The sequence below is a fragment of the Lepidochelys kempii genome, chromosome 7, assembly GCF_965140265.1.
Source record: "Lepidochelys kempii isolate rLepKem1 chromosome 7, rLepKem1.hap2, whole genome shotgun sequence".
Lineage (NCBI taxonomy): Eukaryota > Metazoa > Chordata > Testudines > Cheloniidae > Lepidochelys > Lepidochelys kempii.
In genome coordinates this window covers 86,010,689-86,035,972 of record NC_133262.1, presented here as the reverse complement: position 1 = coordinate 86,035,972, position 25,284 = coordinate 86,010,689, and the positions used below count along the sequence as shown (strand labels likewise).

Below are 25,284 nucleotides of genomic sequence, written 5' to 3'. Positions count from 1 at the left end.
GCTGCATTTCCTGCAGCTCAACCATACGCAGGAGCATATCAGTTTGATCCTCCAGTAGCCTCAGCATTGCATCCTGCCTCCTCTCATCACGCTGCTGCCACCTATCATCTTGATCCTGCCACCTCTCCTCTCACACATCCCTCCTGTCCTCTCGTTCATTTTGTACTTTCGTGGACTCTGACATTGCTTGCCTCCATGCATTCTGCTGAGCTCTTTCAGTGCGGGAGGACAGCATGAGCTCAGAGAACATTTCATCGCAAGTGCGGTTTTTTTGCCTTCTTATCTGTGCTAGCCTCTGGGATGGAGATGATAGGGGGAGCATTGAAACATTTGCAGCTGTGGGAGGAAAAAAAGGGAGAGTAGTATTTAAAAAGACACATTTTAGAGAACAATGGGTAGACTCTTCCACGGTGAACCAAGCTGTTAACATTACATAGCACATGTGCTTTCAGTACCAGGTTGCCCCCCCTCCACACCCAATTCTCTGGGATGATTGCTTCACCCCTCCCCCCACTGCATGGCTAACAGCGGGGATGATTTCTTTTCAGCCACAGGCAAACAGCCCAGCAGGAACGGTCACTTCTGAATGTCCCCTTAATAAAATTCCCCTATTCCAACCAGGTGACCATGAATGATATCAATCTCCTGAGGATAACACAGAGAGATAAAGAATGGATGTTGCTTGAATGCCAGCAAACACTGGGACCATACGCTGCCATGCTTTGTTATGCAATGATTCCAGACTATGTGGTACTGGCCTGCCGTGGTAAAGTGTCCTACCAGGGAGGACGGAATAAGGCTGCCCTCCCCAGAAACCTTTTGCAAAGGCTTTGGGAGTACCTCCAGGAGAGCTTCATTGAGATGTCCCTGGAGGATTTCTGCTCCACTCCAGACATGTTTTCCTAAGTCCCTGAGGAAAGGAAGGGCTTAGGCTACTGCAGCCTTCTCTTTGGCACTTCCTATGGGCTCGCTTAGGCGTCTCCCTACTCACCTTGCTGTCCTCTGTGAATCCTGGTTTTTTGGGTTTTTTTGGAAGTGGAGGGGCTGGTTTTATTGAGGTGAAAGGCTGAGACCAAGGTGCCATACTGCTTCAACACGCAGGTGTACCTGGCGATCTTGCCTTCCATGTTCTTCTCTGCCTGCTTCTGCGGTTTCATCAGCTTCTTCTTCTTGTTGTAATGCAGCTTGGCTTTCTTCTTGCGTTTCTCCTCCAGGGTCAAGGTCTAAATCTTCCCATGTATTGTATATGGAATTGGAATGCCTAACTTGGAGCTCTGAATTCCACTGAGTGGCAGGGTGGCTAAACAACAGACATTGCTATACTGTCACATATAGAGTTGACATCTGTCTGGTTTTTCAGAAGTTTGTTTTGTGTTCTGGCTAGAAGTCTTTGAGTCATAATTTCATGTGGAGGCCTTTTTTTAGCAGTTTGCTTATTGATTTAAAAATTGTGATATCATCCCAAATTTTGCATAGATGTTAAGTGGTTATGAATGGGTGAATTATCTTGAGGTAGTATTTTCAAATCTTACACTACTGTCAGGGGAAATTTGAATATGCCCAAGTCATGTTCCTTCAATTGTTTTCAGGTCAGAAATATGATGAGTATTGTAGCATTTTATAAGTTCTTAACATTCTCCCATAGAAGAGATAATTAGATTTGCTGAATTAATTTTAGAAAACAACTCAGAGTTTTTATATCTTTAATAAATTCTGCTGGAGATTTTTGTAACTATTATTTCTAGGGTAGACAGTGCACCTTTACAATTGGTGTAAAAATGTCTTCACTGTGGCTATAATTATGGCTCAGAAGGCTTCAGATGGTTGCTTTTATGTAACCTGTACTGGGTGATGTCTATACTGAAAAACTGTATAAAAATACACCTCAAGATATGAAATAATCTGTTGCAGCAATGAAACAGGGGAGAGTTAATAAAACATTGTGAACTTTTTAAAAATGAAGAATCTGTGTTTCAGGAATTATAAAACACCATTCACATCAGAATGTTGGTTGTAAAAGTATTTTCTTTCCTTAAAACTGTACTGGTAATGTAGTAGCAATTGCTGCTGGTACACTTTACAATATATGCAAAGGGAAGGTATGTAATTGCCAAAACAATAAAGGCATCATTGTACTTTGTGAAAAAATGTAGTATATATATATAAAAAACAGTGATAGTGTGGTGATCCTGGATGTCACTAGCAAACTTCCCAGTGGCTGCAGTCTTGAAATAAAAGAACGAGTGTGGGAGAGAAGAATAAATGCTGGCGATTGAGGAGCTAGAAATCAGACCAAGGCAGGTTTTCCACTTCATCTCTAAACGGTATGGCTCCACCCAGGGATGGCGTTAGACTCGCTGAGGCCTAGGGCAGAAAACAAGGAATGGGCCCCCACCCCACATCCCTTACCTGCTCACACATTGGATTTCTGCAACATTTCTGAAGCCGAATCCCGAATGCCACAGTGTAGGGCTGAAGCCCGAGCCTCACTACACGGGGCCCCCTGTGGTGTGGGGCCCTGGGCAATTGCCATGCTTGCTACCCTGAAATGCTGGCCCTGGCTCCACCCTGCTTTCATTTGCTACAACTCTATTCCTTTCCCTGAAAGGAGTGCTATCTTTAACTTGGTCTACGCGAATGATATTACCATTGTGTTTTGTTTTGTTAGCCCTCTTGTTCAACATGTATGCTAGACTGTTAGGAGAGTTAAGTCCGCCAGTGGGGCTCCATACAGGTGCAGTGGGTCCAGCCATGTGGCTGCAGTTTCAGGATTGTAGCCTAATTCTCCTAATGGTCTCATATACCTGGAACAAGAAGGCTGACAAGACATAACACTATGGTATCCTGCATGCGAGAGCTCTCAAAGCAGATAAATGATCACCCTTAAATACCTTGTTTCAGAGTAACAGCCGTGTTAGTCTGTATTCGCAAAAAGAAAAGGAGTACTTGTGGCACCTTAGAGACTAACCAATTTATTTGAGCATGAGCTTTTGTGAGCTACAGCTCACTTCATGCATCCGATGAAGTGAGCTGTAGCTCACGAAAGCTCATGCTCAAATAAATTGGTTAGTCTCTAAGGTGCCACAAGTACTCCTTTTCTTTTTTCTTAAATACCTTGTGAATCTTCCAAAAAAGAAGGAACAGAGCCACTCAAGTGTGACTTAATCTGCTTGGGACCACAGGTATGTGAATGATATCTTATGGTTAATGGTACATGAAACTGATGATAGAGCTAAAAGAATGGCACAGACACCTGATCTTCATCAATTGTAAGAAGGAGATGGTTAACCAGTGAAACTAGGTTATGATTCCTGTATCTTTTCCAGGCCTGAAACCATAATTACTGAGGTCCAGACTCCAGATTTTGCTAGCATTGTCTTGCTTCCTGTAACCTTCTGAACAATGTTTTCCATAACAAGGTGCTTAGATACTACCTATAGTGATAGGAGCTAGTACAAAACTTTGCAATAGATAGAGAAAGGGAGTTTTGAAACAAGGTAGTTCTTGTCAAGAGACTGTTTCTCAAGCAGAAGCCTCGTACTTCCATCTTTAAAGACAGCTGGCATCCTGCCCTCCCATATTTTCCCCTATTTCTTCCAGTTTCTTCACTGTCCTTTTTGACAGCACTTTATGTATAGTCATTTTCAGTATTTGCAACTGATTTGTGCTAACCTGAACTACTTGTGACCTGGAATGGCTTTTAAAAGAAATCTTTGACTTTCAAAATGGGAAGAAGAAACACAATAATTCTTAGAAATTCAAACCTTGCAAAGCTCTGACACACTTTGTATATTGTCAGTTAGAGCCTGATCTTGCTGTTGGTGACACTGGGGCATGGCCACTAGGTAACTCGAGGGGATGGAAGACCACGAGTGTCGATGAAGCCCCCTCGCACTAGGCCCAGGTGTCCTTGGCCCCCCCCTCCCGCCTGGAGGCACTTGCAGCAGCTCTGCGTACTAGGCCCAAGTGTCCTTGGCCCCCCCACCTGAAGGCACACACAGCAGTTATGCTAAGGATCTGCAACAGATCTGCAATCTGCAAGGCCAAACAGGGGAGATATGGAAGAACAATGCTGAATAAAGCAGCTTTATGTATAGTTTAACAAATGATACAGAGAACCAGGGAACTAGCTGGAAACTGGATTGGCTAGCTATATGGATACTTGGGGCAGCTTGCTATTGGATAAGTATGCTGGGAAAAAGGATGTATAAAAGCCTGTGTAACTTCCTGCTCTGTGTACAGGATTTGAGATTCAAATCTCCCTGTACCTTTTTGAAGCTTCAGATAAACTTTTCTGCTTCTCCACCCCGTTGTGATTATTGGGTGTAGCACACCGGGTAACGAACCAACTTCAGCTGTTGTTTAGCCTCTTGGCACTGGGTGCCGGCAACAGCTTTTGGCGTCCCTGGGTGGGTGACAAGGCTGCAATTTAGCCTTGCCCGGACCCCTCCTGGAGGTCGAGGATTGCGGCGAGAACCGACGCCCAGCGCGCACCGATGAGTTCATCGGGGGCCTCGGAGGAGACGCGATTTGATCGACCCCGGAGGGCACAACGGTGCAACGCACTCATATAGTGGAGAAGCAGTTGTGGACGGCGGTGAAGAACCGGTCCCTTAGACATGTGGGAGGAGCAGCTGCAGGCCACGGTGAAAAACCGGTCCCTTGGATAAGGTAGGAACCTTTTAAAATCCGGATTGTATGCTCTGTTGGAACCTGGGGATGCCCAGAGTTACCCTGTAGGTATGGGACAGGGACAGAGCTCAGGGGTTAGGGCACGGTGTACGCCCCTAGAGTGCATTCTAGCAAACTGGAAGGTATTTGGGGCAGATCCAATGACTAAGAGCCAATTAAAACGATTTTGTACAGTTGACTGGCCTCAATATCAACTAGAGGACCAGGAATGGTGGCCACCAGGAGGGTCAATTAATTACAACATGATCCTCCAATTAGTTTTGTTTTGTCAGTAAATGGGTAAATGGAATAAATATTTGTATGCACAAGCGTTTATGGCTTTAAAAAATAAAACAGAGCTGTAATTCTGCAAAGTTGTATTTTGACTCCGACTGGTTCGGTAGTAGCTAATGTTAGTCCCCAGACCCCCACCCCCACTGTAATGGCAGAGCCGGTGTCCCCTTTGGCCCCCACACCCCCACCGTATAAGAGTAGAATGCCTCGGGTTACAGAGATTGCCCCCTCGGTGGGACTCTATCCTTTGCTTACCGAGACTGTTGTGGCTTGCCCAGGGGCAGACGGACGTCAGGCTACCACTATGCAAGTTTACACCCATGTGCCATTCAATCCAATAGACTTAGCAGCTTTTAAAACACAGGCTGGAGAATTCTCAACGAACGCAAGCAGGTTTATTTCAGTCTTTGAGGGGTGCCTCAGTAGTCACAAGCCGATTGAGACGACTGTAATATCCTCCTGAGAACCCTGTTGTCTGAGGTGGAGAGGGATCAGGTTACAGCTAAGGCAAGGGGACCGTCAGCGTTCAAGCAAAAAAAAAAGGAATCTGTCAAGTTCCTCTCCAAATAATCGTAAGCAGCTCAGGGCATTTCTGGGTATGGCAGGCTTTTGCAGAATATGGATCCCAGAGTTTGGACTGTGGGCTAAACCCCTGTACGACTGTGTAAAAGGAGCGGATCATAACCCCTTCTATTGGACCCCAGAGGCTGATAGGGCATTTAAAATCCTGAAAAGAAAATTAATGGAAGCCCCAGCTCTGGACCTGCCGGATCTCTCTAAGCCGTTTCAGTTGTATGTACGTGAACGAAGGGGGGTGGCCCTAGGAGTGCTCACACAGCTGTTAAAAGCATGGAGACATCCGGTGGCTTATTTTTCTAAGCAATTGGATCAGGTTGCAAAGGGTTGGCCGGCATGTTTACGGGCGGTCGCAGCTACTGCCCTAGTGCTTAAGAAAGCGGAGAAGCTAACATTGGGAGGGGCTTTGCAAATCTATGCTCCCCATACGGTCCGAGCCTTATTGGATGCAAAGGGAGGGCTTTGGCTCACCCAGGCTCGGATTGCTCGGTACCAGGCTAAGCTGATAGGGAACTCTGAAGTCAGCCTACAGCCTTGCCCCTCCCTTAAGCCAGCCACTCTCTTGCCAGAAACAGAGGAACAGAAACATGACTGTTTAGAGATCACAGATGCCCAGTACTCCAGCCGTCCAGATTTAAAGGATGTACCCCTCCCAAATGCAGATTATGAGTGGTACACTGATGGTAGCAGTACTGTAATAGATGGACAAAGGAGGGTGGGTTATGCTGATGTGACCCTCCATGACACTGTGGAAGCTGAAGGTTTGCCTGCTGGGACCTCTGCCCAGCTTGCCGAATTAATAGCCCTGACCCGTGCACTTGAACTGTCAAAAGGAAAGCGGGTCAACATTTTTACTGATTCAAAGTATGCTTTTGGTGTGCTGCATGCTCATGCTGGCCTATGGAAGCAAAGGGGAATGCTGACAGCCCAAGGCTCCCCAGTTAAGTATGGGCCCCAAATCCTCCAGCTCCTAGAAGCTGTACAACTCCCCTCGGAAGTGGCGGTGGTACATTGTAAAGCCCATCAAAGGGAGGATCAAGTTGTGGCCAGAGGTAACGCCCAGGCAGATAGAGAGGCTAGCATGCTGCCACCCTGCCATCCCCTCAGACTGAGAACGCCCATATGCATGCCCTTATCCCATCAGTAGGGGAGCTTCCAACCCCTCAGTACTCTGGGGAGGAGAAAGAGCTAACTGACAAACTCAGTCTCCGGGAAAAGGAGGGATGGCTCCATTCCCCAGAAGGGAAGGTCCTCTTACCAAAGGGCCTAATCCAGCCAGTGCTGCAGAAACTACATCAAATCACTCATGCTGGCAGGGAAGCACTTATCCAACTAATGGGAAAATATTTTATCACTTCCGGACTCCAACCCTGGCTGCCCAGGTACAAGCGGACTGCTTAGTCTGCCAAAAGAATAACCCCCGACCGGGACATCCTGTGCCACCAGCTGCCCTAGAACCCACTCCGGGCCCTGGACAAGTGTGGCAAATAGACTTTACTGAGTTTCCCCGGACCCAAGGGTTCAAATATCTCCTTGTCTTAGTGGATCGGTTCAGCGGATGGCCAGAAGCCTTCCCATGCCGTAATTGCACTGCCAGAACAGTGGCCCTCAAGTTTGTTAAGGAGATCATTCCTCGCTTTGGACTCCCCCGGTGGATGAAATCTGACAACGGGACACACGTCACGTCCAAAATCATTCAAAGCATCTCACATGCCTTACAGGTCCCCTGGAAACTCCATATGCCCTGGAGACCGCAAGCCAGTGGGGTAGTGGAGCGTACCAATCAGACCCTTAAACGGCATCTCTCAAAAGTGTGCCAAGAAGCCTCACTGCGATGGCCTGATGCTTTGCCCCTCGTCCTGCTCCGCATCCGCGTTCTCCCAAAGGGTAGATTAGGGCTTAGTCCCTTTGAAATTATGTTTGGAAGGGCATGGCCTATGAATGGCACCCCGGTTCTGTCAGGGGAATGGGAGTTGGGTAATGGTTTTTCGTCACAGTATATGTGTTTCCTGTCTGCTGTTCCCTTGTCTCTTCACAGGTATACCAAGGATTCCCAGCCTCTCCCCTTGGACTCTCCCGTCCACTCCTTACAGCCCGGTGACTCCATGCTTGTTTGTACCTGGAAAGATGAGCGTCTCCAGGAAAAGTGGAAAGGACCCTATACCGTCCTGCTGGTCTCCCATACAGCGGCAAAGATCGAGGGACACAAGAACTGGATCCATCACTCTTGTCTGAAGGCAGTACCCGCCCCCTCGTCAGCAGAACAGTGGACCATCCAACCTGCTGACTCCTCATCTCGTGACAATCTCGGGCTAAAGCTAATGTTTAAAGATACAAATAGTGGGCACCTTAACGCTAAAATGGGCCCACCCAGGTACTGGAGACCCTGGGTTGGAAAGACTCTGGTGATAATTAATTGGGTAACATTGTTATTCTCTGTATTGGTATTTCTAAATTGTGCATATTGGGAGCATAACTCCTTTGTTTCGCTTGCGCACCATGTTGCTAATTTAACAAACCAGACTGATTGCTGGGTATGTGCTCCAATTCCACTGTCCCCCCAAAACGGGAATGCCTCTTGACATGCTGCCCTTGACCCTAGCAGAATTAGCTGCCACCAAAGAGCAGGAAAAAACGGATTCGCCATTCTGGAACAAGACCTCTTTACAGCAAGCCACCTATCAGGACCAGGAGTATTCAGTTGCAGTACTCACTGAGGGAGTGTTATGTTTTACCTGAAACCAATCTGCTCACTATGGGCGTCCTGTGGGAAAAAGCTCCTGTGTTATTACACAGTGGGCTGATGGGTATTGGATAAAGCCAAGAGGGGAGGCCAACAGTGTGGGTGTAATGGTTCCTCCCATTTTAGGGAAACTCTTACAAATACTCTTACCACAAAAGAAAGGTTTGGAAATATAACTTGCCGTCCAGTTAATATCTCCAATGTAGCAAGCCAATGGTGGGTTTGTAGTGGTCCCTATGGTGAGTGTAATTTGAACGGCACAATTAGAAACGCCCCCACTTGTACCCAATCAAAAAAAATAAGATGCCCCCGTAGGGGCATAAAAATTGTTTAAAAAAGCAGTCAAAGCAGCCTTAAATATCCCAGGAATCCCCTTAAGAAACAGTCCTTACTGGGCCCTACAGGGTCACTATTTTGTATGTGGCCGAAAGGCTTACAAGGTGCTGCCAGCCAACTGGACAGGTAGCTGTTATATAGCTCATGGAGTTCCTCATCTTTCCATAACTGCCACACTGCCCAAAGGAAAGATTAGAAATGCCCGAGACACCTCTGTTGAGTCACGAGAAGAGACCCTGCGGCGACTGACTACAGCATTGGAGGGCAATATGAAGAATCCCCTCACAACCGAGAAGCTGGTAGGGTGCTCTGTACTGGGAATAGCGCCACTGGTTTCCGGGCCAGCCATGGCATGCATAGGCCGCTATACTATAAGGCTGCAGATGGTACTTGAGAAGGTGGCCTTAGAGGACTCGGTTAGTAATTTAGGGTCAGCAGTAAAAACATTAAATAAAGAGGTACAGCAGCTCAGGACGTTTTCCCTCCAAAACAGGCTGGCTTTGGACTATCTCTTGGCATCCCAAGGGGGGGTTTGTGCCTCGTCGGGCCCCGATGTTGTGTATATGTAAATAATAGCAGTTACGAAATCTATAAAAAGGTGGTACAGGCTGAGGCCCATGCCCGAGCCGGAGCACAGGTTGCCTATACTGCCCCAGAGAACGATTGGTTGCAAACCTTGTTTTCAGGCTGGAGTTTGTCGTCTTGGCTTGGTGGTTTATTTAGCCTGCTATTGAAATTTCTCTTTCCTGTATTGCTTGTATTACTGGTATTATGCTGTGCAGTATCATGTGTTAGGGCCCTTTTGCAAAAGTTAATACGTCATTCTCTTCAGGGCTGTCACAAAGTGCTTATGCAAAGTCCTATTGTAAAGAAATAAGTAGCCCAAGTGAGAAAACTCAGAGCCAAGGTTGTTGAGTGTTTTCAAAGGGGGGAGTTGTTGGGGACACTGGGGCATGGCCACTAGGTAACTCGAGGGGATGGAAGACCACGAGTGTCGATAAAGCCCCCTTGCACTAGGCCCAGGTGTCCTTGGCCCCCCCTCCTGCCTGGAGGCACTCGCAGCAGCTCTGTGTACTAGGCCCAAGTGTCCTTGGCCCCCCCACCTGAAGGCACACACAGCAGTTATGCTAAGGATCTGCAACAATATGCTGCGGAGTCAGACTGCCTGAAACTTAGCAAGGCCAAACAGGGGAGATATGGAAGAACAATGCTGAATAAAGCAGCTTTATGTATAGTTTAACAAATGATACAGAGAACCAGGGAACTAGCTGGAAACTGGATTGGCTAGCTATATGGATACTTGGGGCAGCTTGCTATTGGATAAGTATGCTGGGAAAAAGGATGTATAAAAGCCTGTGTAACTTCCTGCTCTGTGTACAGGATTTGAGATTCAAATCTCCCTGTACCTTTTTGAAGCTTCAAATAAACTTTTCTGCTTCTCCACCCCGTTGTGATTATTGGGTGTAGCACACCGGGTAACGAACCAACTTCAGCTGTTGTTTAGCCTCTTGGCACTGGGTGCCGGCAACATTGTAATCAGGGCCGTCCCTAGACATTGTAGTGCCCTATGCAGCCTGGCCCCAGGCCTCCACGGGGGATGGGGGTCAATGTTCCCTCTAATTTTTGACAGACTGTGTGCACAAAAAATTTCTTCTGTGCAAACTTTTGACAGGCCATGTGCACAAAAAATGTCTTCTGTTCAAATTTTTGTGCGTGCAGTGTTTCGCCGTGTGCACAGGGTTTAGGATTGGTGTGTGTGCGCACACGTGCACAGCTTAGAGGGAACAGTGTTGTGGGTGGGGTCTGTGCCCAAGGTCTGTGGGGGGCAGAAGGCTTGGGGGGTAGGGGGAAACCGCCCCCCAGCATGAGCTGGCGAAGCTGGTTGGGGCTGAGTTGCTCCACTTCCTGCCACCTGGTGATTGCTGGGCGGCCCGACCTCACAGTCAGGGGGCGACAAGAAGTGGAGTGACCCGGCCCCAACCTGCTCCATTCCCCTGGCTCCCAGCCTTGGGACTTGGTGGGCAGGGGGGAACTGCTCCCCAGCACTCACTGGTGGCGCAGCTGGGCGCCAGCGGAGCGGAGCAGGCTGGGGCCGGGTTGTTCCACTTCCTGCCGCCCGGTGTGTGCAGGGCGTGCCCGACCCCTGCTGCAGTTCACCTGAACCTAGCTCAGGGGAAGGGGTGGGGTGAGGGTGGGGTTAGGGCTGGGGCGGAGCAGTGGTGGGGGCTTTGGGGAAAAGGCAGGGCGGGGGCTTTGGAGAAAAGGCAGGGTGGGGGTAGCTTTCCTGGCGGGCTCAGCCAGCCAGGGGATCAGGCTGGCCGCTAGAGCAGCACGCAGCTGTGTAGGGCACCAGAAAATTTGGGGCAATTTGGTGCCCTAAATTTCCTGGTGCCCTACACAGCTGCGTATTCTGCATATGGGTAAGGATGGCCTTGCTTGCAATGAGCTCTGCATGGGCTCAGGGGTCCACACATGCAGATGTAGTGCAGACTGGAGTGTTAGTTTCTCCTGGTCCATTTGTGCATCTCTCACACAATAACAGAGGATAGATTTAAAAAAAAAAAACATAGAAGAATGTGATTGCAAAGGCACAGAAACGAGCAGGGAAGACTGGGGGCTGAGGTAGTACGTGAAACTATGTTTTACTAATTTTTTTGAAGTTGATTAGATTTCAAGGTGACTGTCTCCTGAGTTAAGCAATATCTTCGGGATCCCTCTTTGGCGGGTGCAAGGTATTATCCTCACTACACACAGCCCCAGGCCAGTTACACGCTTCCACCTCCAGGGAGAGGGGCCAGGCAGGCGGGGAAGCCAAAGGAAACGTCCCTGAGCTCAGGACGCCCCAGCTCCCAAGATGCACGTTGGTAAAGAGGTCCACGTCCAGCAGGCTGGGCGCCCCAGAATGCACACGCTATGACATCACATGGAGACGTCATGACGCGTGGGTCCTGCCTGACAATGCCGTCACAGAGAGGCGGAGGTCAAGGCGCAGGCAACGGCAGAGCTCCTCAGTCCTACACCCCAGCGACGGTCCGTCCCGCCCCGGCTCTGGTCCGCCACCATCCCAGCATGCCTCTGCCGACGGAAGAGCGGCGGGGGCGGGGCCTTTCTGTACGCCGCTCCAGTTTTCTCTGTACTCGGGAGGGCGGAGCTGGTTGCTGGGGCAGGGGAGTGTGGCGTCGTCGCTGCGGAGCCCGGGACAGCGGGTAAGAGCGGCCGGCCCCGCACCCTCCTGAGGCGGGGGCTGTATTCGCAGAGCCGAATGCACCGAGAGGGCACAGAGGTCTCTGTGGTGAACCGTGACTCTCCGCGGTGGGGCGGGCCGGGTGGCTCGGTACCCTCTGCTGCTCCGTCACGCCCCCCATCCCAGTCTGCGAGCCCGGTTTGCCGCAGCCTTTGCGGAGGAAGCTCGGTGCGTGTCAGCAATGGGTTGAGGGGTCTGCGGGGGGAGGCGGCTGGGGGCCGCCCTCAGAGGAGCGCTGGGGGTCCTGACTTATCAGAGTGCTGCCATTCACTCGTAGGGTCATGATAGAGGGCAAAGTGGGGCTGGCCCCATTGTCCACAGCTCAGTGCCAGAGGCCGGGTACAGCCGCTGGGGCAGGGAACAACAGTCCAGCCTAGCTGCTGGGATGTGGGAGGATAGAGGGGTTCCTCCTACTTGGGGATAAACTTGGCCATACCCCCGCCACCCCACATCTGAGCTGCCTGTCCCAGTGTCGGGAGTGTGGGGTCTCTTCCCCCAGCTGCAGTGCCTCGCTCTGGGGCTTGGCCCTTCCAAGAAGCAAAAGTAACCAGACTGGTCAGTTTCACTGCTCCTCTTAAAGAATCCTGTGAGCTTCCAGAGAAACTAACAAGACAGCTTCACTCTGCTGCTTGGGAAACCTCTGATCATCAGCTGAGTCACTGAGTTGTCAGACAGCACTGCTTACACTCACTTTCAGAAGGGGATAAGGACCATATAGGGGGAAGATACTTGTAAAAAATTATAAGTTCTAGAAGCTTTTTTTAAAAATGAAAGCTTAAACTCTATAGAAATGCATGATTCCCATACTTGACAGATAACACTTCCTGCTTGCAAAAGGTAAGTAGGTGAGTGGATTTTCCAAGCTCTGATTAATTAAATTGCATATTTTGAGTTCTTTATGTAGAATATATCCCCTAAATTGTTCTAATATTTTCAGGATATGTGACTTTAATGATATTGTAAGAAATCTTTTCCTCATGTTGTGCTTCTTGAATAGGTAACTCAACAGCATTCAGAAAAGTGACCCAAGTTGCAGACCTAGTATGAGTGAAGTCCAAGATTATTCCATGGGGGCAATCTTAAAAATAAACTGTCCTGTTCTAAAACAAACGTCCCTTTATTCGCCATCTTCAAATATAGTATACGGCTCTTTCAAGCAACACTGCCTATAGCAGTGGTCCTCAAACTTTTTTTGTTGCACCTCTCCCCCCTTACTCTTAATGGAATCCATCCATCCACCCCCAAACCCTCCCTGGAGTGGCAATCAGCAGCCAGGGGCAGAAGCCTGAGCTGGAGTGACACTGGGAGCAGAGTGGGGCTGGGTGGTGCACCCTATCCTCCTTCCTCAAATGTTCCTCTGTGTCCCACAGTTTGGGGACCACTGGCCAATAGAATAACAATCCTATTTGGCCCTCGAGGCCACTAATTTTACAGTTTTAAATAATGAGTATATTTTGTTTGTATTCTGGGAAGAGTATTTCAGTGGCCTTCAGCCTTAATGTTAGTTACAACTCCATATCAACCTTATATTGTAAATCAGTGGATCTCAACTTGGGTACGTGAACCCCTGGGGGTATGCAAAGGTTTTCAGGGAGTGCATCAACTCACCTTGATACTTGCCTAGATTTACAACAGGCTTCATAAAAAGCACCAGCAAAGTCGGTACAAACTAAAATTTCACACAGACCATGACTTATTTATACAGCTCTATATACCGTACGTACCCTGAAATGTAAGTTACAATATTTATATTCCGGTTGCTTTATAACTATATGGTAAAAATGAGAAAGTAAGCATTTTTTTTCATTAATAGTGTGCTGTGATACTTTTGTATTTTTATGTCTGCTTTTGTAAGCAAGTAGTTTTTAAGTGCGGTGTAACTTGGGGGTGACAAATCAGACTCCTGAAAGGGGTACAGTAGTCTGGAAAGATTGAGAGCCCTTGTGTAAATAGATCAATGGCATTATCCAGTTCAATAAGCTGGGTTTCCAAGGAGCAGAGAAGTAAGTATTGATAAAGAAGGAAAAAAGTCTGAAAAAGGACACTGATGTCGAAGTTTTGGAGACATAGTGGGATTTCATGGAGGGTTCATGCCACAGCTCTAGAGGAGAAGGCAAAAACCCCAACCCTACTTCCTGAAAGTCTTCACCATTGGACAGAGTTATGACTGGTGGCTAGCCAAACCTAGCATTACAATAAGAATATCATCTGCAAAAATTCCTGTAAGGGGAAGCAGGTTCATCAGTTCACATCCAGTCAAGATTGCAAGTGATCAGAAGTTATCATCATTTGATTACTCAGTTGTAAAATGAACTGGTGATGGAAGTTCAGCATCCTAACTGACATTGTTTATCAGGAAGGATGAGTGACAGAACCTGGAGATGCTCATTCTGTAACAAGGGCACATAGGTTGGAAAAAGAAATTAGCTTGTCTCTTGTCAATGCTGCACTAATTTTAATGGATAGGACTTTAGTCCCCAATACTGCCAAGGTAATAGTAATTCCCTTTTAAGAAAGTTGGCTAAACCTTATATTCAGTAACTTTTTTGTTTCATTCCTTTTCCTTTCAAATTATTTAGGGATATGTACATTTTGCCTTTTATTATTGGGGTAGCTTGTCAACATTAATATAATGGGGGCTCGGCCCTATTTTAATCAGAATTGGATTGGATTGTTCCAGGTGCTATATACACATAGGAATACACAGTCCTGTTTCATTGTGTACAACTGTGCCATGCTTTAAAGGGAAAAAAACTGTAATGAAACTCAGTGACTGAAAATTAATTCTTCCCTTTTCAAACTCAGTCTAAACCAGATTCTAAACCAAAAATTCAAGTCCTAATTCAAGACCTAATTCGATGTAAACATGCAATACAAGATTTTAGTGTTTGTTGTATTGGGTATTGTGTTAACAATTCATACTTATTATGGCTATATTTTATGGAAAATTAATACATATTTTGAAATAATCCACTTCAAAAGGAAATTGGTTTTGCAAACCGAACAGCTGTGTGGGTGATATTTTTCACTTATGGTCTGGGTGAGCCTTCCTTCTAATCTTCAGCAGATATGTGAGCTTCAGCTATCTTCATTTGTTTTTATAATTCTGTGTATAGATGTTACTTTAACAAACTTGAGTTTTCTTCTCCAAATTATATGTGGCAGCCTTTGGAATGGTTACTTCCTAGTACTAAGAAACTAAGATATTAAAAAATATACCTACACAGCAAAAGAGAAACCATGTACAAGTTCCAAGTATCAGAGGGGTAGCCGTGTTAGTCTGTATCCACAAATAAAAAACGAGGAGTCCGGTGGCACCTCAAAGACTAACAGATTTATTTGAGCATAAGCTTTCATGGGCATAAGCTTTCTTCACAAGTGGGGGTTTTTACCCACGAAAGTTTATGCTCAAATAAATCTGTTAGTCTTTAAGGTGCCACCACACTCATTGTTTTCAAGTTTCGAAATAATCTAAAAAGCAAATTGCTTACTCAAGCATATACGTCGTATGAGGACTTATGCCCTATATGGGGATTTTAGCTTTAAGCTATGTTGCAGGAGCCATACTCATCGCTCAGTCCATTCCAGTCCTAATGTTTTCTATGCATTTTGGTATAAAATTAAATTTAATCTTTCAATTGCACAATTTTAAATGTGCTACTGATTTCTGTATTTACTTAGACTCATAGCCTTTAAGGCCAGAAGGGACCATCATGATCCATCTGAGCTCTTACCTGTTGCAGGCTACAGAACCTCACCCACCCACTCCTGTAGCAGGCTCATAATCTCTGGCCAAGTTCCTGAAGTCCTCATAGCTTCATTTAAAGAAGTTCAAGTTACAGAGAATCTACCATTTACTCTAGTTCAAGCCTGAAAGTGTTCCATGTCCCAGGCTTCAGAGGAAGGTGAAAAAAACCTCAGTGTGTCTGCCAATCTGACGCAGGGGAAAATTTCTTCCTGGCCCTGAGCACGTGGGAAGGACCTGCCAGCCAAATACCCGGGAAAGAATTCTCTGTAGTAACTCAGAGCCCTCTCTCTTTAGTGTCCCATCTCTGGCAACTGGAGGTAATTTGCTAATAGCAATTGTGGATGGGCCATATGCCATTCTAGGCAGCCTCATCATACCATCCCCTCCATAAACTTATCAAGATAAGTTTTGAAACAAGTTAGGTTTTTTGCCCCCACTGCTCCCCTTGGAAGGCTGTTGCAGAATTTCACTCCTCTGATGGCAAGAAACCTTCACATAATTTTGAGCCTAAACTTATTTATAGCCAGTTTATATCCATTTGTTCTTGCACCAACATCAGCCCTTACCTTAAATAACTCCTCTCTCTCCCTGGTGTTTGTTCCTCTGATGTATTTATAGAAAGCCATCATATCACCTCTTATCCTTAGTTTTGTTAGACTAGACAAGCCAAGCTCCTTAAGTCTCCTCTTATAAGGTAGGTTTTCTATTCCTCTGATCATCCTAATAGCCCTTCTCTGCACTTGTGCCAGTTTTAACCAGAATTGCACACCGTATTCCAGATGAGGTCTCACCGGTGCCCTGTATAATGTCAATAACACTTCCCTATTTCTACTGGAAATACCTTACCTGATGCTTCCTAGGATTGCATTAGCCTTTTTTACAGCTGCATCACATTGGTGATAAGTGGTCATCCAGTGATTGACCAATACACCCAGGTCTTTTGCCTCCTCTGCTTCTTCCAACTGATATGTCCCCCACGTTTAGCAAAAAATCTTTGTTAGCCTAAGTGCATGACTTTGCAGTATTGATTTTCATCCCATTTCTTTTACTTCAGTTCTCAAGGTTTGCTCAAATCTTTTTGTATGATATTCTGCTCCTCCTCCATATTGGCAATATCTCCCAACTTTGTGTCATGTGCAAATTTTATTAGCTCACATATACTCCTTGTGCCACAGTCATTAATGAAAATGTTAAATATGATTAGTCCCAAGATGGATCCTTGAGGAACTCCACTAGTAACCTCCCTCCACTTTTTTATTTACCTTTCAGCATGACCCATTGCAGTCACCCCTTTAACCAGTTCCTGACCCACCTTTTGATTCTTATTAAGCCCCATCTTTTCCAATTTAACTAATTGCCCGTGTGGAACTGTATCAGATGCTTTGCTGAAACCCAGGTAGATTAGGTCTACTGCATGTCCTTCTTCAAGAAGTTATCTTCTCAGAGAAAGAGATCAGGTTGGTCTGGCATGATCTACCTTTTGTAAAACCATGTTCTATCTTACCCTATTTACCTCTATGTTGTTAACTACTTTCTCTTTCAAAATTTGTTCTAAGACCTTGCATAAAATTGAGGTCAAACTAACAGGTCTGTAGTTTCCTGCATCATTTTTTCCCTTTCTTAAATATAGATATTATTTGCGTTCTCCAGTCATAGAATATAACCCCCAAGCTTACAGATTCATTATTATTGGGCTTGCAATTTCATGTGCCAGTTCCTTTAATGTTCTTGAATGGAGAACATCCGGGTCCCCCAATTCATCCCATTACGCTGTTTGAGTTTGATTTCCACCTCAAATGTGGTAATTTCTACTTTCATATCCTTGTTCCTGTTAGCTACCCTGCCACTATCTCAAGCATCTCAGTGCCCTTATTAAAAACTGAGGCAAAGTATTTGTTTAGGCGTCGGGTCATACCTGTGTTCTCTTATCTCCATCCCGTCCTCAGTGCTTAGTGGTCCCACTTCTTCTTTCCTTGTTTTCTTTGTATCTGTGTAGATAACGAACATTTTACTGTTGGTTTTAATTTCCTTTGCGATGTCCAACTCTGATTGGCTTTTGGCAGTTTTCACTTTTCCCGTACATTTTCTGACCTCCAAGAGGTAGCTTTGCTGATCCATCCCTTCTTTCATTCCTTCTAGGCTTTCTGTTTTGAGATGCAAACCAACCCAATGAAGAAGCAACCCCTCCCTACAAATATTTTCCCCTTATTTGGGATGCAGCCTTAAGATAGTTATGGAAATGGACTGGACTGAAGAACTTGAGCATCTGAACACGAAGGAGGCTTGGAATTATTTTAAGTCAAAGTTGCAGAAACTAATTCCCTTAATGTTTTTAAAGTTGTCTCTCTTAAAATTAGGGACCCTAGTTGCAGACCTATTTTTCTTTCCATATAGTTTAAATTGAATTAACTCATGATCACTCAAACTAAGCTTTCTTCTACAGCCAGTTCTTTTTTGATGCCTTTGCTGCTTACCAATACTAAATCTAAAATCGTGTCACTTCTTGTTGGTTCGGTGACTGTTTGGTGAAGAAATCTGTTGGCTATCACATCCAGCAATATCTGGGCCCTACCATTATTAGTAGCACTTATCCTTCAGTCTATATCTAGAAGATTAAAGATTAAAGACTAAAGATTAAAGAAGATTAAATACCATAATCACAAAATTCCCAATAGTATTTATTTCATTAAAAATATTATTGGTCTCTGTCCATATCCAACTTGGATCATGTGAGTCTGTAGGAGACCCCAACCACTATCCCGGTGGAGTGTTTGTTAGTTTTCTTTCCCAAAGCAATTTTTGACTCAAACAGATTGTTTTAGCCATTCCATCACTTCTAATTTCTTGTTTCAGAGTAACAGCCGTGTTAGTCTGTATTCGCAAAAAGAAAAGGAATACTTGCGGCACCTTAGAGACTAACCAATTTGTTTGAGCATAAGCTTTCGTGACCTACAGCTTATGCTCAAATAAATTGATTAGTCTCTAAGGTGCCACAAGTACTCCTTTTCTAATTTCTTGACAGTCTGCTTCATCATTAATATACAATGCTACTCCATCACCCTTACCTTTTTATTTCTGTCTTTCCTGAACAGCATTTATCTTTCAACACCTGTATTCCAGTCATGATTACTATCCCCCCACCTGTTTCTGTTATCCCTAAAATATCTGGTTTTCTCTTACATTTTGTTACCTGGGCCCCCTGCATTTGTGTACAAACATCTTAGCTGTTTCTGTTTTGATCTCAGCCAGATTCTTTGTCCAATTAGGTGCAGTCATTTTATTGCTTGTATCGCCTACCTGACTGTTACTGTCAGTGGTATTGGCACTATCTTTCCTCTTGACCATTCTCCTACCCTCTGTTGTTCCTTTCTCCATTGCTGTATCCTCCCAGTTGATTTTCTTCTTGCTCCATAGTAGAATCAGGCATGGTGATTATGTAAGTATCTCCCAGCTGTCTCCCCCAAATTCCTAGTTTAAAGATTTTAATTAGATGTGCCAACCTCTGGCCCAGAAGACTGTTTCCCTCCCTATTCAGGTGACATCCATCACATAAGAACAGTCCTCTGCCCGTGAATGCCTGCCAGTGGTCGAATACCAAAAAACTGCTCCCTATAGCACCATTGCTTGAGCTATCTGTTGATCAACATATTTTCTTGTCTTCACTTTTCTCCTCAGGGAGTGGTAGAATCCCAGTGAAGATCACCTGAACCTCCATTTCTTTAAGCATCTTCCTCAGCCTGGCATAGTCTTCCTTGATGATGCATACCGTAAGAATCTAGCAATATCATTGTCCTTCATGTGGGAAGCAATCTGTGGATTCTTTCCAGCTTCCATTTGGATCCTCTTCAGCTTCAGGTCCGCATATTATATCTTCGCTGCTGGCAAACAGCACATCCTTCTGTTCTCCAGATAAGTTCTGGTGACAGGCCTGTCTGTTCTTAGTCGGGACGTCCCAGTCATGTAGATCTGCTTCTTCCAGTGTTGGTGCAATTCTCTGGCCTTCCCCCTTCTGTTCTTTCTGGCTGCAAGTCATATTGTCTTCTGTTCTCTCTTGCAATCTTCAGTGAGTCATCCTCTGGCTATCTCCATTGTCTCTTGCCCTCTTCTTGTAGGACTAGCGCTCTTTTCTCCTTCCTTCTCTCCCATCTTCTGTTGCTGCCTACCTCTCCCCTTCTTTTTCCAAATTAGCAAACATGTTCCTCAGCTCTTTCTTCTTCACTAGTTGGTCTGTTCCTCTGCCTTTGTTCTCATAGTCACATGCTTCCACTGTTCACTTTCTTAATCCAGCAGTCTACCCTCACAGTTCTCTGGTCTAGCATGCGTCTACAAGTCTTGAGGCTTCCCTCCAGGCTCCTCCTTTCCTTCCCTCTATCCACTCAAATCCCCTTTAAAACTCAGCTATAGTTTCTAACTGCATCTCCAAACCTCAAATCTTCTCTTGTGTCAGATCTATCAGATTGCACTTAATACAAATGAATCACTTTTTAGGTACCCTCTCCAGAACAATGTACGTGCCACAGCTTTTATATCCAGTTATCTTCATTGTCTCTTTCATTCCTTGGGTCTCTACCATTGCTACCTCCTGCTGCTGTCATAGTCTTCCCTCCTAAGCTGCTGTCAAAAAGGAAACTCTCACTCCTCCCCCCTGGCTTTCAGCTCTATTTTCTAACTTCTGTGCTGCTGCACAGTAACTACAATTCTTCATTCCCCTGTCGACCACTGCAGCTAGCTGCCCCTGCTTCTGCTACTCCAACTAAAAAAAACTCCAACACATGTAAGCACATTTGTCTTGTGCTCATTCCCTTTTGTGTCACAGGGTGGAATTGCCCTAATGGGGTTGCTGAGGATTCCCCTTGTGTTGGAAGAGCATCCGTTCTCTAGGGCACTTGTTACTGCTTCTCCTCACCCCACTGTGTAATGAGTGTGTTGGGGTTGTTGGTGGAGCACACTTCTGCTCTGGTTATCTGGGATAGGTGGAATGTCCCAGAGTTATTCTAACTTGCGCTGAGAAAGAACCAAACCAGATACTGTCTTCTTCAAGATGAGGGTGGGGGACTAGAGATTGTAAAGTCAATTATACTTCTCAGATGCACCAAGCAGAGCTTGGGAATACCTGATGATTTGTACTTTTATCTTGATTCTGTTTAATAAGCAGGGATAAGGAATAGGGACTTAATTTTTTTCAAATTAAAGTTTCGATTCTTGAGCCCTACAATAGAACAATTAAAATATTCTGCAATTATGCAGCAAGAGACTTGGCTGCATGACCATATTACACAGGAGAGACTGACAATATGCATATGATTAGACTAACCTATCTTTTGTGTTTATATTGCCTTCATCACCATAGTATTTGAGCTCCTCACAATCTTTAAACTGCATCTTCACAACTCCCTGGTGAGCAATTAAGTGACTTGCTCAAGGTCACACAAGGGAGTCTGCAACAGCAGGAAATCAAACCCACATCTCCTGAGTCCCATGCTGGTGCCACTAGACCATCTTTCCTTAAATAATACTGCATAAAAAAGGATCTTGAACCATGAAACCTTAGATTAAAAGTTAGATGCTGTACCAATTCAGTTATTTGGGCTCATAACCAGGACTGGTAAAACCTAACCGAGGAAAGGTTCTTTTCTTCAGTCATCCCATATGCTCCAATCCTAATTCAACAGGATTTAGCAGGTAGATCACTGTGGCAATGGATCTTGATCAGTATTGCAAAGCCTATAATATGTTGTACCTGAGAAATCATCAACCAATATCTTGTATTGCAAATATGGGGTCAGGAACATGTTTACTAGGAATTCCAAACCACAGCATTACATCTGCAGCGGCACAGGAGCCAGCAAACAGAGCTGTAATCAGGGGAGTTTGAGTGGGAATTCTGTTGGAGGAGAAGATTAACAAGATTTCGGTGGGAAGGCTATGACGGATACAGAGGCAGCAATGGGAGTGACCCAAGTAGTGGAAGACACAATGAAGATGACTGGATGTGGAAGCTGCAGTATGTACATGATCCTGGAGGGTGTACCTGGAAAGAGTTTTGTCTGCATGAAGTACTGTCTGATAGAGCTGATGGAAGAAAAGATCCGAGGATTGGAGATGCAGGTTGAAAGTCTGGTTGAGTAAAGAAGGGGGTTCGAGCGGATTATGGAGCAAAGACATGAGGCGGCTGAAGGGAAAAGCTCAGACTCGCAGATGGAAGCAGGACCGAAGAACTTTGAAGGGAGACTGCTGGGTGAATAAAATGGACAGTGGAAGCATGTGACTAAGAGAACCAGGCAGAGGAAAAGACGGGCTAGTGAAGGAGAAATAGAGCTCAAGAACGGGTTTGCAGAGTTGGAAAATGAAGAAGGGGCTCAGCAGGTGGTCACTGAAGGTGGAAGGGCAAGGAAGAAGAAAAGAGCGGCTATTCCTATAGGAAAAAGGGAAGAGTCAATGGAGACTACAGCAAATATGAGTCCCAGGAGGATACAGGATGGGTTGAAGAGGATTACAAGGGAGACTAGGAATGGAAAGAACTTGTAGCCAGAGGGAATAGGGGATAGACCGGAGAATCGCACCGTCACCAGGAAAAGGCAGGTCTACTTGATCGGGGACTCCTTACTGAGAAGAATGGACAGGCCTGGAATCAGAGCTGATCTAGAGAATAGAAGGGTGTGCTGTCTTCCAGGTGCTAAGATATGGGATGTGGACCTGAGGTTGAAGAGGATCCTAAAGGGAGAGGGAAAGAATCCACTGATCATCCTTCATGTGGGAACAGATGATACCGATAGTCTCCCTTGATATGTTCCAGCAAGAATCTATGCCAGGCTGGGGAAGACGCTTAAGGAAATCAAGGCTCAGGTGACCTTCAGTGGGATTCTGCCTCTTCCTAGAGAAGGGCAACAAAGGTGTGACAAGATTATGAGCATCAACAGATGGTTCAGGCAGTGGTGCTATAAGGAGGGCTTTGGGATGTATGGCCACTGGGAGGCATTCATGGACAGAGGACAGTTCTCTCGGGATGGACTTCATCTGAGTAGGGAAAGAAATAGCTTTCTAGGATGGAGGCTGGCACAACTGATCAAGAGAGCTTTAAACTAGGAATTTGGGGGAGATGGTTGGGAGATGTCCAGGTAATCTCCACGCCGGATTTTAACATTGAGAGGGAAGAAAACAAAGTAAGAAAGGATACAGCCGTGGGTAGGTGGAAGGGCAGTGTGGATACCAGTCTAATAGGTCATACTGGCTGTAGAATGTCCATGCCTAATCGGGTAAAGAATGTGAGTGAGGCCAAACAGAAAAAATTAAGATGTTTGTACACCAGTGCGAGTAGCCTAGGTAACAAAATGAAGGAACTAGAGCTACTGGTGCAGGAAGTGAAACCAGATATTCTAGGGATAACAGAAACATGGTGGAATAGTCGTCATGACTGGACTCCAGGTATTGAAGGGTCTGTGCTGTTTAGGAAAGACAGAAATAAAGGCAAAAGTGGTGGAGTAGCATTGTATATCAATGATGAGGCAGAATGTAAAGAAATAAGAAGGGATGGAATGGATAAGACAAAGTCTGTCTGGGCAAAAGTCACATTGGGGAAGAAAACTGCTAGAGCCTCCCCTGTGATAGTGCTTGGGGTGTGCTATAGACCGCCGGGATCTAATTTGGATATTGTGACATGATAAAAAACCCCTGCTTCAATCAGACAAGAGGAGGAGTTGAAGCAGAGTGGATTGGTGTTGGAGCAGAGAGCAGTTTGGAGGGAAGCAGAGGAGAGTTTGGAGAAGTTCTGCAGTGGGCTAAGAAGACCAAGACTCTCAGTAAAGGGACACCTGGTTTGTGCAGAGGGAGGGCAGGAAGCCCCATAAGTTGAAGGGCAGGAGAGGGAAGTAGCCCAGGGGAAGGAACCACTAGTTCTAGTGGTTTACCGCTATCCCTAGGGCCCCTGGGCTGGGACCCGGAGTAGAGGGCGGGCCCAGGTCCCTCCCTCTCCACTCTACTCCCCTCCTCTAAGACACTAGTGGGGCAGTTAATACCCCAGTTCAGGGGCAAGAAACGGTGCCCTGAACCCCCGCCCAAGAACAGATAGTGGGAGATCCATCGTAGTAGTGCCGGCAATTTGCCACAATATGGATAGAGCCTTTTTAAATGTTTTTAATGAAGTAAATACTAATGGAAACTGCATGATCATGGGAGACTTTACCTTCCCAGATATAGACTGGAGGACAAGTGCTAGCAATAATAATAGGGCTCAGATTTTCCTAGATGCGATAACTGATGAATTCCTTCATCAAGTAGTTGCTGAACCAACAAGAGGGGATGCCATTTTAGTTTTGGTTTTGGTGAGTAGTGAGGACCTCATAGAAGAAATGGTTGTAGGGGGCAACCTTGGTTCAAGTCATCATGAGCTAATTCAGTTCAAACTGAATGGAAGGATAAACAAAAATAAATCTGCGACTAGGGTTTTTGATTTTCAAAAGGGCTGACTTTCAAAAATTAAGGAAATTAGTTAGGGAAGTGGATTGGACTGAAGAACTTATGGATCTAAAGGCAGAGGAGGCCTGGGATTACTTTATGTCAAAACTGCAGAAGCTATCGGAAACCTGCATCCCAAGAAAGGAGAAAAAATTCATAGGCAGGAGTTGTAGATCAAGCTGGATGAGCAAGCATCTCAGAGAGGTGATTAAGAAAAAGCAGAAAGCATACAGGGAGTGGAAGATGGGAGGGATCAGCAAGGAAAGCTACCTTATTGAGGTCAGAATATGTAGGGATAAAGTGAGAGGCTAAAAGTCACGTAGAGTTGGACCTTGCAAGGGGAATTGAAACCAATAGTAAAAGATTCTATAGCCATATAAATAAGAAGAAAACAAAGAAAGAAGAAGTGGGACCGCTAAACACTGAGGATGGAGTGGAGGTTAAGGATAATGTAGGCATGGCCCAATATCTAAACAAATACTTTGCTTCAGTCTTTAATGAGGATCTTAGGGATAATAGTAGAATGACAAATGGGAATGAGGCTATGAAGGTAGATATTACCATATCTGAGGTAGAAGCGAAACTCAAACAGCTTAATGGGACTAAATCGGGGGCCGCAGATAATCTTCATCCAAGAATATTAAAGCAATTGGCACATGAAATTGCAAGCCCATTAGCAAGAGTTTTTAATGAACCTGTAAACTCAGGGGTTGTACCGTATGACTGGAGAATTGCTAACATAGTTCCTATTTTTAAGAAAGGGGAAAAAAAAGTGATCCGGGTAACTACAGGCCTGTTAGATTGACATCTGTAGCATGCAAGGTCTTGGAAAAAATTTAGAAGGAGAAAGTAGTTAAGGACATTGAGGTGAATGTTAATTGGGACAAAATACAACATGGTTTTACAAAAGGTAGATCATGCCAAACCAACCTGATCAGCAAATTTGCGGATGATACTAAACTGGGAGGAGTGGTAGATACGCTGGAGGGGAGGGATAGGATACAGAAGGACCTAGACCAATTGGAAGATTGGGCCAAAAGGAATCTGATGAGGTTCAATAAGGATAAGTGCAGGGTCCTGCACTTAGGACGGAAGAACCCAATGCACAGCTACAGACTAGGGACCGAATGGCTAGGCAGCAGTTCTGCGGAAAAGGACCTAGGGGTGACAGTGGACGAGAAGCTGGATATGAGTCAGCAGTGTGCCCTTGTTGCCAAG

General features: G+C 45.6%; 1 protein-coding gene across 6 annotated transcripts in view; it reads left to right on the top strand.

Annotated features, from left to right (window-relative positions):
- The first annotated feature begins 11,553 nt into the window (after window positions 1-11,553).
- MICU1 (mitochondrial calcium uptake 1) overlaps window positions 11,554-25,284 on the top strand; it is a 212,784-nt gene continuing 199,053 nt past the window's right edge. Inside the window, exon 1 of one of the 6 annotated variants that reach the window (XM_073353624.1) lies at window positions 11,554-11,826. In XM_073353624.1, the coding sequence (XP_073209725.1) occupies window positions 11,555-11,826 (272 nt within the window). In that variant the 5' untranslated portion in view covers window position 11,554. Of the gene's footprint in view, window positions 12,033-25,284 lie in introns of all 6 variants that reach the window. The other 5 variants (XM_073353627.1, XM_073353620.1, XM_073353622.1 and 2 more) reach the window with 5 other exon arrangements.